Genomic DNA, 13,483 nt, shown 5'->3' with positions numbered 1-13,483 from the left:
CGACTAATAAAGTACGTTGCTTCAATATCTCTTGAAAGTAGAATTTTAAGGATGGAGTTTAAGTAAAATAGAAACTCTATTATATCATCTCATAGCTCGTCATATACATAAACCATCACTACTTCAACTAAACAACCCCCTTTTCTCTTCTTTCATACAACATTTCTCTACAGTTGCTACATCCAACTCTTCCTTACGTTAGCTAAAAAAAGTATGCTACTTCACAATCGCATAAAAGCATAATCTTACAAAATACGAGTAACATAAGAACGCCATAAAATCCCTCGTTCCAAATAACCCAATCAAAATCCCCTCTCAATACTTTCCTAACCAACACCGTACCATGACACAATATCAACTACCATCACCATCTTGCTCACATCAGTATCTATGTCACCTAAACAGATCATTATTTCCCCCATAATATAGGATAATAAAAAATCCAGAATCTTTTAAATTATCTAAACCCATTTATTTATAAAAATAAAATAAATCCCCCAATCCCCCATTTTTCTCAAAAAAAAAATAAAAAAATAATTTTCTAAAAAAACAAAAACCCAATAATTGCCGTTTTCCAACCCCTTTAAATTTCAACCCCCCCATTTCATTTCATTTCATCTCATCTCATATTTTCTTCTCCAAAACAACAATGGCTGCTTCTGCTCCAACTTTCTCTCTCCTACTACTGGTAGCAGCAGCTATAATCTCCTGCTTCGCAACCACAACCTTATCATCGACCTTCACTGATGAAAATCCCATCAGATTAGTATCAGACGGTTTACAAGACATTGAATCTTCCATTTTCTCTCTCCTCGGAAACAGTCGTCATGCTCTCTCCTTCGCTCGATTCATTCACAGGTAAATTTCTTTTTTTTTTTTTTTAATTTTTTTTTTGTGATTTATTGATTGATTGATTGTTTGAACTTTGAAGTGGAAATTTTGATGAATTTTTGGGATTTCTGTAGGCATGGGAAGAAGTATGAGTCGGCTCATGAGATGTTGACGAGATTTGAAATTTATCGGGAGAATTTGAAGTTGATTAGATCGTCTAATAAGAAGGCGCTTTCATACAAACTTCATGTTAATCGTAAGTTCATAATTTACATTTTTTTTGTATTGTTATTTTAATATCTTTGTATTTTCTTATGTTTGGAAATTTTGCTTAATTCAATCTGAATTATTTTATTTTTATGGTCGGAATGAGTCACAACTCACGAGGGCAATATAATATGAAAATTTTGAATTATGTATTATGAAGTACAAGTATTATTTTTGTTGATAACATGTGGATGTCGACTAGTTTAGTTGATTAAAGTATCGAGTTTAAGAGTACCAATGAAAAATGTCGATCGAATCCTGTCACCACCTATTGTGGATGTACACATTCTGACACTGTATGAGAGTAACTTATGTAATAACTAGATATAATCTGCATCTAACAATATAAATATGTTATCAATTTGGTTTTATTCATAACCTTTTCTTAATTAAATTTAGCTTATTTTGTCAATACAAATTTGGGCTTATTGTTCAAGTGTTTTGGAGTTATTTCCCTTTTATTTATGTTTTTATTAAAGAGGTTGCCTTAATTAAGCGTTTGAGCATGTGTTCCTTGTGGGTTTGCTAGACTTAAAATCGACTCATGTCAACACAAATCTTTAAGCATAATCCAAGGATAGGGGTTTGTTGGGATGAATTTCTTACTATACTATCATAGTATAATCTATTGTCTAACATGATATTTTAGTACCTATTAAGGCATCTCTTGTCATATTGATATGTTAAAAATGTCGTGATACATTTAGGCCGTGTTTTCCTTAGCTGAACTTATTAAAACTTCTTGTTGTGAATTGAACTTGAGTAACCTTGTAAGAACTTATTGTGTAGCTCAAGACATTGTTTATTTTACCTTAAAAAAAATTTGCTCATACAAAAATCAAGTTTAGTCATTTAATAAGTTCATAGAAATATAGGTTTAGTCTTTTTAATTTTAATAAGTCTGAATAAGCTCATTTACCAAGTTCAATTACCTACTAAAAGTTAGTTGAGATAAGGGCTATATACATTGACAAGTTTTCTATTAAAGTAAAACAGCCTTGGACTCTTCTCTTCAGCCGATGTTTTCTGAATTGTAGTGATTTTTGTTGAATTGAACTGATTTTAACGGCATTACAAGCAACATTAGATTATAAGGGTATGTTAAAGCTCAAGGTGCGCTAAGTTAAGTAAGGTAGGGATCCTACAGCCTGTGCTCATAGCACAAATGTATGGTACGTGCCTCACTGAATAAGAGCTAAAATACTTGGTGTAACAAAGGCAGTTGCGCTCATTCAGTGCACCACTGCACCTCCCAACACTAATTTGAAATTGTCTCACATTTCCCAATAAAAGCAGTTGACTCCTATTGCCTTGGGCTTTAGTGCTGACTGCTGAGGTGCACTTTATTATATGCTGGGCGTGTTATAGCTTCATAGCACAAAGTTCTTATAGTTTTTTACATTGTGATGCATATGAACTTCACCAACCCATGTGCGTCTTAAACAAACTGCCAAATTAATGAGAATGCTATAATGGTTTAGATGAGTTCTTGAACACCCCCCCCCCCTTTTTTTTTAATTATGTACTGTCTTTTAAACATCACATCATAGTTAACAGTAAAATTATAGGCACTAGATTCTGGAACATTCCTCGTGTTTATTTATGGAAATGTGCACACGTAAAATGTTTGGTTGATATTGATAGTTGTCAAAACCCTTACCAAGAGAAAGAGTCCTCTAACTATCTATTATATTTGCAACATAGAATATTCATTTGTTAAATTGACAAACTGTTGACCGCCATTTCTATTTCTGTTACCCAGAATTTGCTGATTGGAGGTGGGAAGAGTTTCAAAGGCATAGATTGGGAGCCGCTCAAAATTGCTCTGCCACCCTCAAGGGAAGTCACAAGTTGACTCGTGCTGTTGCTCCTCCATCGGTACACTCTCTTGACCTATTCCCAATATCCCCAATAATATACTTATATTTTTGTTTTGTTGTCTGTAATTACCATTTTAGCAAGATTCATTGGATTACGATAATATCATAATGCCTCTCTCAAAATTCATTTATTATGAAGTTATTAACTTTTCACCTTTGAATCTAATGGGCTTGATGAACACAATTTGGCCTCTACCAAACTGCTAGTGGATTGTTTTCCAGTGGTTCACTTATTATTTTAATTTCTTATCTTTCATTTTGTAAGAATGAAGTCTCTGTATTTTATTCCCTTGGGGCGTATTCATATTAGAAACGATATTGTAATCCCACCATTGTCGGTCTGTTCTGAGGAAACTGATATGCTTTTAATTAGAATCTCATGTCAGTTCAATACCTTTTGAATTTGCAGCAAGATTGGAGAGCTAAGGGCATTGTTAGCCCAGTCAAAAATCAAGGCCACTGTGGATCTTGCTGGACATTCAGGTCCGCTTATCTTTATACATGTATGTTTATACGGTATTCATATCATGTATACTAACTTTATTTGTTGTCTCAGTACTACTGGAGCTTTGGAGGCAGCTTATGCACAGGCATTTGGGAAGAATATCTCATTATCCGAGCAACAGCTTGTTGATTGTGCTGGTGCATTTAACAATTTTGGTTGCAATGGCGGTTTGCCTTCACAGGCATTTGAATATATCAAGTACAATGGGGGTCTGGATACTGAAGAGGCTTATCCATACACAGGAAAGGATGGTGAATGTAAATTCTCAGCCCAAAATGTTGGTGTTCAAGTCCATGGTTCCGTCAATATCACCCTCGTAAGTTACTTACAATCTTGGCCGTCATTGCATTATGACTATTGATTATCACAAACAATAGAGTGACACTAAAATTAAAATCATATTCATCAATAATCATATAATCTTGGATTCTTGGTTCCCTCAAAAGGAAAAAAAATCATATTTTCTCGGAGGTTCAAACAGGATCAACGAGATGTGTTTTTCTGCCTTTTATTAGCCTTACTACCATATTATAGCATTTGATTGAGTATTTTATTTTTATTATTTACTTTTTTTCTTAAACTATTAATTATTTTCAATAGTGCTGATTCGGTAACTCATGACCCCATGTTATTGGAAGTCTTCATTTTATTGTAACTATCCATATCAGGATTCTAACAACAGTAAAGTTTATAAACAAAGTTATGAATTCCTAAGCTGCAGTAGTAAAGTATACTAAGCAAGAGGTGACCTTAAATTATCTGAATATGCTCACAAAAGGTTGAGATGAAAATGTGATTTGAACTAGTAACAAGTCTCTGGAAATGCCTATGCATATATTAATGCAAACAAATACAAGTATATGAAAGATGCATGCAACAGTTGTTAAAATGGAATACTTTTTGTGTGTGTTTTATTTGTAGATGTGCCCAATTCTACTACCGTCTATTTGTAATACATATTTTTTATCTTGCCCCCCTTTCAACCAATCTCTCTTACCTTATCAACCTTTTTCCTTACACCCACCCACCTTATTATCACATCTTTCTTTACTTGATCTTCCTTTTTTCTTACACCCACTCAACTTTCCTAGAAACTAAAGTTTACAATATCTTCAGATGAAAATGGAGGGATTATTAGCAGAAGTTGATTGCCCCTACACCTTTATCCAATCCTAGGACAAAGTTTGCCTGCAAAGTTTTGCACCATGGCAATTAGCATGTAAACACTTGGATATGTATCCTTACTTGTCACAGATAGCTGCAAGCCTGCAATCTAATCCTTTAGCCGAGTCTCGAGAGGCTATATTTTGAAACCTTATTATGTCAAAGCAAATGCAGAGTTTTTACTATAATTGTTTTCTAAATTATGAAACTTTATAAAAGCTATTCCATAATTCATATTGGTTAAAATATATATATAGGTGGACATTGTTTAATGGTTTATTTGGCATGTGCAGGGAGCTGAAGATGAACTCAAGGATGCCGTGGCATTCGTCCGTCCTGTGAGTGTCGCATTTGAGGTTGTTGATGGATTCAGGTTCTATAAGGAGGGAGTTTACACCAGTACAACTTGTGGCAGTGCTCCCATGGTAAGTTTTAAGATCAATGCATAACCCCAGGGTGTAGGCCGTCATAATTTATGAGATACATACACTAAATTTTGGATTATGCTCAATTTTTTTTTGGGTACTTTAAGAAAACAAAGTTCTTTTTTGGGTAATATAGGTGGTTCTGCATGTCATTAACCTACAATCAATCATTGGTTGTGAAATACTGAAAGTTACATTCACTATTTCTTTTTATTCTACTCATCATATCCTGGTGCCGCCTAATAAAAAATTATAAAACATATGAATTCTTTGTGTTGGTGAAAATTAAAAGATCTTCCTTTAGAGAGTAGTAAATATTTAAAAACAGGACTAGTTATTGGCCCGGGCATCGCCCGTGTTATTATAAATTTATTACTTTAATCGAACTATATATATTTTGGTTGTTTGTCACTCACAGCTTAAGTGGTGGTTTTTTTATTTTATTTATTTTATTTTAATTTATTATTATTTAAAGATGATAGGTTAAGTAGTTTGTTGTTTATATGAGCTGGTTCAACTATAAGAATAATTTTTTGCGTTAATAAATATAGGGTTAATGATAAATCAAATCTGTTGTGAAATTATTTTTGATAAAACCTAGAAATTTCTTACAAATTTTATTATTGTGCAATTATTAAGGAGTTATATTCCAAGGGAAACTTAAATAGGGTGTATGTTATGCATATGAATAGTTTTTCAATTAAACTAAACATTAATACATAGAGGTTAATGCATGAAGTTTTTCAATCATTAATGGACTAATATGATATGGCGTCACATCATATGCCAAATGGCAAAATTGGTGATACATGGCAAAATAGCATGTCTTGCCATGAGTTTTAATAATATATATGAATATATGAATATGAATATGAATGAATGTAAGAAAGAAAGCTACAAAGAATGAACAAAATTGACTTAAAATATCCATTTCATATGTTACAAAAAATTTACAATTTTTTTTTTTGATGTATTTCTCTTAATGATTCACTCATCTAATCTTGTCTGCTTGACAGAATGTGAACCACGCTGTTCTTGCTGTTGGATATGGGGTGGAAGATGGGGTCCCTTACTGGATTATCAAGAATTCATGGGGAGAAGATTGGGGTGACAATGGATACTTTAAGATGGAGATGGGCAAAAACATGTGTGGTAAGTTAAGCTGACCTTGACTTTTGTGAAATATTCTATACTCAGTCATACTATAAAATTTCTCGTCCTAAATTTTGGCTATCATGGGTGACGTGCATAATACTTCATAGTGTGTTTGGATGAACTTGAGAGATGGAGAAGGGAGGGAGAGCGGAGATTGGTGTTCCCTTATTTGGATATGATATCAGGCTAGGGAAGGGAATCCAACGGATTTTTTTTCCCTTCTGCCTTTATTAGATCTGAAGGGAAAGGAAGAATACTGATACCTCCCCCTTCCAAGTAGTAGTATGATTCGCAATTCTAGTGGGAGGGAGTGGTGGGAAAGAGAGAGAAGGGGAAGAGAGGTTAGGATTGTGCTCCAGTTTCGTGGGAAGGAGGCCTAGAAAAGATCAGGTTGTTCCAGATGACTGGAAGCCTCTGAGGTCAGCTGAACAGGCACCAAAGGCGGAACCGGGGAGGGTGAACTATATAGAATCAAGTAATATAAATAGAGTCCAGGATTCTTTCAAGTGAAATTCATACTTGTTGAAAGTGAGGATCCGGGCCGGTTTAACCAGGTTACGTAAAGGACACTAGTCTCCAGTGCAGATGAATCACTCTAATTCCCCCCCCCCCTCCCCTCCCCTCCCCTCCCCCCTTTTCTTGCTCTCCTCTCCACCCACTTCTCTCCATATCCCCTTATTCGAACACACTGTAAATTTTGAAGTTCATATCGAGTTTCTAGTAACCTCTTTTTTTGAACTTGACTGGGATTGACTTCCTCTAACATGTTACAGGTGTTGCTACATGTGCATCATATCCTGTTGTATCAGCATGAAGCTCTTTAAAAAAAAAAGCATGAAGAATGATTCCAAATTGTGGTATCTTTTGGTTTCAAAGTTCGTGGACGTTGCTACAACCAGATTGCTTATACATAGCTGATGATGTTAGGCTGTGTTGCTTGTAAACTCATTGTCATCTCCTTTCAAGCAACTCTGTATAAAATATTTATAACTCTAATATAAGAAGATTAAGAACTCTCGAAAGGCATACATAGAATAGTGGGATGTGGGATGTACCAAATTGGTGAGTCTCAAAAAAGTGTGCTGTATCTGTTCAGAGTTGGTAATAATAAAATTAAGCTCGTTGATACAAGGTTATTATTAAGTAGTTAAGGTAACCTATAATTATTATTTTTATTAATGTAGCAATTAAGATTTAAAATGAAATATTTAGCTACTGAAATTATTTTTGATATTTCTTTTGTTACTATAATTTAGTAGCTAAATATTTCATTTAAATTCTTAATTCCCCACTCTTTGATAATTTCCCACCTAGTTCACTTCATCTTATTTTTGCCAAAATGAAATTATTTTTACTGAATTGAAATTATTTTTACTAAATAGAAATCAATTTTACTAAACTGAATTTACTTGTGCCAATTGACCAACCCCTTATTAGGATGTTGATATTGCCAAGGAAAAAAAAAAAAAAATTCAATTGCTAGGCTAAATTATCTAGTATCTACCACTGCATATAATACATCATAAGTCTTGTATGGACCCATTTCTACAATAAATTGTTGTAAACTCAAAATTTAATACTCTAAAATAATATAGTCACATTCTGAATGATATAATAACTTTTTTAGATGATATAATTATATTGTTGTGAGTCATATTTTGAATGATATAGATAATTGTATTTTAAACAATTTAGCGAGATGATTAATTATCTTTTGGAAAAATTATTATTATTAATCTCAACTTTAGGCCGTTTACTTTAATTAATCCTAACTATCGATTATTATTCTTGAATAATCTCATTTTTAGGGGGCATTTTCTTTCATTAGGCCCAAACCGGTCAACAAAAGTCAATTACCCGTTATAGCAGGATATTGGACACGTATTTGTAACACCCCCGATTTACTATTAACAATCAACAATAAATAAAAGAAAAACAAACAACTTTTAAATAAAATTGCGGAAGCATACACCTAAATCGGAGGTATTACCGCCACACTCAACAACCTGTCAAGTGTTAAGGCTTACAAAAATCTCAATAATTACAACCCAATAAACTAGGTGAGCTATTTATACAACTTTACGAACTCGTTATAGCACACTAATCGATCACTTGAGCTCCCTTTAGCTACGATCACTTGATCAAACCTGCTTATACAAACTTGTCTGCTCACCATTAAGGACAAATTCCAAAATAGATCGTTGCAGGGCCACCATAAGAAAAAGACATGGCCACAAACACAAGTAGCAAAACAAAATAACACACACGTCAGCAAAAAAGCTGAGTAATCACCACATATCAGAATACAAAGAATAATATAATAATTAACATTACTAGATCAATTAAACAATGTAGTTCGAAACTACATTACACATTGTACTCTGAAAATAACCTTTATCAACTCAACCTCGAATAATAATATGAATTTTTACTCAATTAACTCATATAACCCATAAGTGTGCCATGCTCTTTGTTTTATACCTAGCCTTGGACATGGGTAATTCGAATAAAACCAACAAGTATAAAAACTTGAATACTCCCAATAACTAGAAAACACCTTAAACCAGACCACACATGGGTCAATCCCACTGTAGGAGACCATAGAAAAAAATAAATAAATAAAGATTGTACCTCATTCTTAACTCATGATCATTATCTCATTACCAACATGCCAAGGACTAAGGTCTATAACGCCGAGCCTCAAACCAATAACAAAATAATAATCTCAATCTTTTGATCTCATACATCGATCAAGTAATCTTTCACATGATAATAAATTCTCAATAGTGGCACATGTTCCCAAATAACATGACAATTTGATTCATAAACATCTCAACTCTTAGAGAAATAATACTTATAACCCAAATATAATCAAATCTCAACCCAAAAATAATACTCTGCATTAACAACCCTAAAACCTCAATATAACAATACTCCCTAAAATAACAACATTAAAAACCCTAACACGAATAACACAATAATCAATTCGAAAATTAAATCATATAATACAGTACAACAAAAGTAATACAATATTCAATACCAATCAAATCATATAATACCATATAATAATCAATTATATACATGTACAAGATTACAAATAATAAATCATACAATTCATATATAATAATAATAAACAAACGACTCCAAAATAAGTTCCGTGTGATTACACAAAATAAATAATACAATCAAATTATAAACAAACGATCTAATTAAGGGTTGATAGTGTGATTACCTTTGGATAAATTACAACAGAAGCAATAAAAGATCGAGCAACGTTGAAATGCACAACGTTTGATCATTATGCAAAACATATTATGGTGAAGCTTCTTTATAGAATAATAAAAATAATGAAGATTAGAGAATAAAAACTAAACTTTTTACAAGAATCAATTGTGGGTTTGATTAATAAATCCCACGTAGAAGAAATAGGAACAGTGGCTCCTTTTTTTTTTTTATAAAGTTAAATATTTATATATACATATAAAAATCTAATTTATCATATAAAGATTCCAACGAAAAAGTAGGATTTTATAGTTTGACAAATTTATCAAATAAAAAGTACAACTCAAATTTTATCTTTTATTAAATCATAAAATATATGGGTATTACAGTATTAACCCATGATTTGTCCAAAAAAAATATAGAAAGTGAAAAAAAAATTTAATTGAACCACCCCAGCCCCACCGCCAACACTGCCGGCCACCAAACCCAGCCCTTCACCCGAAACAACCGCTCACCAGAATTAACCCTAACCCAACCCCTCACCATTAACTAGCGCTCACAAAGTCACAATATAAATCAAAATTTGCAGCCCCACAAATCGTAGCAACAAGTATAAATCCAGCCTAATTCGAAGAAAAAAAACACATGTTAGTTACTAATTTTGTGTTTAGTAAGTTTAGTAAATCAGCACACTGACATAAACCAAGTGATGCTCACCTTACTCAGAACCCTTGCTGCCTTTAACCTCCTTTGCTCTACCACCCATGAAGTATGTACAACAGCCTTGCCTTTTTTTTTTTTTTTTTTGTTAGGAAGAAGGTTCTGGTACTTTTTTTAGCTACATTGGCACACGTTTTGGCATAATGATCAAATTGAGCACATTCTGGCATCTTTTTCTGCCTCCTTTGGATGTTGCCCTTTGTTGGTGGCATAACCCTCACCGGTGCAGGTAGTAGCTCCCTCATTTGAATTTTTTCCTAGTGCTTAGGACCTAGCATAGGCTGCACAGGAAGATCATATGCTTCTATATATGTATCTCACCTTGGTGTAATAATGGTCCACATACTCTTTTGGATCAACCCTCTTATCAAGAATGCATGCAAACCCATGAACACAAGGCAGCCCTGTTAGTTGCCAATGGTAGCATGTGCAAGTTCTTTGTTGGAGGTCAACCATCGTCTTGTCAGCATTAAGTTGAACCTCATAGGTATCACCCATTGATACTTGAACTATGCAGTGCCTAGCAACCCTCTCCATGTAATAAAACAACTTAGTTACATATGGCATAACTTTCCCTTCCATTTTCTGCACAACCTTCCACTTGTCATTGTGTCTTTTCATTAAATACCTCCTTAACCACTCCAATGCATTCATTAAAGGTCTCACACTAGGGGTGAATGTTTGGTTTATAGTTTGTTTTTTTGCCCAAACCGAAACCGAACCACCCTATTTCGGTTTCTAGATTTTGCAAACCAAATCGCAGCACTTTAGCTTTGAAACCGAACCAAACCAAGCCACCTAAATTTCGATTTTCTTTAAAAAAAAAATAAAAAAAAAAAACCAAATCGAACCGAAATTTCTAATCAAGTATCATAAACATAAAATTTTGCAAAAAAAAAATCAAACCAAACCACACTACACCAATCAAAACCGAACCAAACAAAACCAAACTGAACCAATCCCACAACGAACTAACAACCACCCCCACCTATAACCTTAACCCCCAACCGAAACCAACCCAACCAAACCCCACCCACACCAAATTGAAACCACCACCACCAGATTTACAATGATTTCTTATGATTATAGTAGAATGATTTTGGTTTAATAGTCTACTTTAAGTTGAATTAATTTGTGGTCTATTATTAGCTTATAAATTTATTAGACAAAAAATATAAATTAAAATAGAGTTTAATTTCCTAATTTTCTGGATTTGATCTATTTTGTAGGATTATAAAAATATAAATTTAGTTCGTAGATAAATGTTCATTTTCATTTTGATAAATGTTCATTTATATACTATATATGTTCACGACTTCGTGTACATAATAATTTATGATCATTAGAATTATGATATAAAGTTATGATGTCCATTTTCTTCCTATGTTTTCTATCAACCTAATAAATAATATCAATCTATCCTAAATTATCATTTTAGGTGGAACATTCATCATTGTAGATGGATTTCATGTTCATATATATTCAATTAAATTTGATACATGTTCATTCTCTTTACATTATGTATTCATTCTTATATTGAAAGATGTTCATTTGCAATCTAATTCAATATTTATTCTCATATATAAACATATTTATTTAGATTTATACTTATTCAATCATTCTCACATTAAAAGACATTTGTTTCAATTTTAATACTTATTTGTATCATATTGTAACACGTTCAATTAGATTTTAATATTTGTTCATTTTCGTATTGAACTATTTAGATTATGATATTACTTGTTCATTTTCATATTGAACTATGTTCATTATTTTCTTGCAATATGTTAAAATTTGTATTTTTAAATGTTTCTGTTTTGTTTATAATATATGTGTTTTTATTGTTACTAGCATTTTACTTTAATATATTTTGATCTCTAATCACACAGGATAATGACATTAAAAAAAAAAAAACTTGAAGACAACAATGTATGCATTGATAAAAAGATATGTATCAAGGAAAATACACAAACATCATAAGAGTACGTAGAAGGGTATCTATTACAAGGAATGATAATTCTAAATACTTTTTTAATTTTTTATGTATACCAAATGTACTAAATTAGAGACTATGTTCAAGTCATTTTGTAAAACCCATCAATTACATACTACTAAAAGCGAATCTAAGGAGACAATAGGCAATATATTATAAAAAAAATTCCCGCCAAAATTACTTTCTAAAAATAATTTATTGTTTTGCATCTAGATTATGACTTTTATTTTATATAATTCTAAAGTAAACTTCCTAAAATATCAACTTGCACTATATAACTATTACATATATAAATATTTTTTATTATATGTTTGTAGTGTTTTAATATATTTCATGAGTTTTTATAATTGGTCAAACGATTTATTTATTTTTTGTATAATTATTACTCCTTAGATTTTTATTATAATTATTCAACATCCGTGCATTGCACGGGGTTTAACCTAGTATATACTAAGTATAGGATGTGTACAATTTTTAAGTTTAAGATTTTCACTTTTGATTTTTTAAAATTTTTTTTTTTTACTTTAAATTAATAAATTAACCATGTGTACATAAAAAATATAACATAAGTAATACTTAAGAAACAATGAGTACATAGCACGTTGTATTAACAATATTGAACATTTAATGTTACAAAACTGAACATTTGTATATACCAAAACGAACATTTTATATATGATTTGAAATCGAAAAATTATCAAATGATGTCATTATGATGAAGAGGGGGTGCAGGCAGTGCTACCTACATAGGGGTATAGGAAAAAATTTAACTCTATCCAAAATCATTTGACTCAGTCAAACTAACTCGATCCAATCGTACCAAACTGACAATCAATGTTTCCAATAATAATGAGTATTGATAAGCGGAAAATACAAGTTTATCTACCAGACAAATGAATTTTTTGTTAATCTGGTGACATTTATGTGAATATATTGAAAAAGCGTGGTAATTTTTCAGTACTTTTGGTAAGCTGTCCAATTACTGTTTGCAACTTGCATTTATTGTTTGGTGAGGAAATTACACATGTACCTCTCAACTAGTACATGAAAATATGCATGTACCCCTCCACTGGTACTTGAAAAGACGATTATACCCCTAGATAAACAAAATACAAATTTTATTTATTTGAGGAATTTTTTTTTTTTTTTTTTTTTTTTTTTTTTTTGGTGAAGGAGAGGGGCAAGCCCCTAGAAGAAACACAAACAAACTAGAAAGAAAACAACCAAAGCAGAAAAAAAACAACAAAACAAGAAACCAAATAAAGCTAACACAATGCCATAAGGGCACAACTAAGCAGCCTTATTACTCGGAACCATACGA

At 32.2% G+C, this 13,483-nt stretch overlaps 1 protein-coding gene across 1 annotated transcript; it reads left to right on the top strand.

Annotated features, from left to right (window-relative positions):
- The first annotated feature begins 597 nt into the window (after positions 1 to 597).
- LOC110715980 (thiol protease aleurain-like) lies at positions 598 to 7,363 on the top strand. Its single transcript, XM_021894601.1, has 8 exons — positions 598 to 858; positions 966 to 1,087; positions 2,861 to 2,976; positions 3,388 to 3,461; positions 3,535 to 3,799; positions 4,941 to 5,072; positions 6,089 to 6,224; positions 7,001 to 7,363. The coding sequence occupies exons 1-8, from the start codon at positions 650 to 652 to the stop codon at positions 7,039 to 7,041; spliced, it is 1,095 nt and encodes a 364-aa protein (XP_021750293.1). The 5' UTR covers positions 598 to 649; the 3' UTR covers positions 7,042 to 7,363.
- The last annotated feature ends 6,120 nt before the right edge of the window (positions 7,364 to 13,483 follow it).

Source organism: Chenopodium quinoa, unplaced genomic scaffold (assembly GCF_001683475.1).
Source record: "Chenopodium quinoa cultivar QQ74 unplaced genomic scaffold, ASM168347v1, whole genome shotgun sequence".
NCBI lineage: Eukaryota > Viridiplantae > Streptophyta > Magnoliopsida > Caryophyllales > Amaranthaceae > Chenopodium > Chenopodium quinoa.
The sequence above is the reverse complement of the archived record's forward strand: the minus strand, read 5'-3'. Positions and strand labels throughout refer to the sequence as shown.

Excerpts from the sequence above, each read along its gene's own strand:
- LOC110715980 (XM_021894601.1), top strand. The coding sequence starts at position 650 with ATGGCTGCTTCTGCTCCAACTTTCTCTCTCCTACTACTGGTAGCAGCA. Across the intron at positions 859-965 it reads TTCGCTCGATTCATTCACAG|GCATGGGAAGAAGTATGAGT; the intron begins GTAAATTTCTTT and ends GGATTTCTGTAG. Across the intron at positions 1,088-2,860 it reads ATACAAACTTCATGTTAATC|AATTTGCTGATTGGAGGTGG; the intron begins GTAAGTTCATAA and ends TCTGTTACCCAG.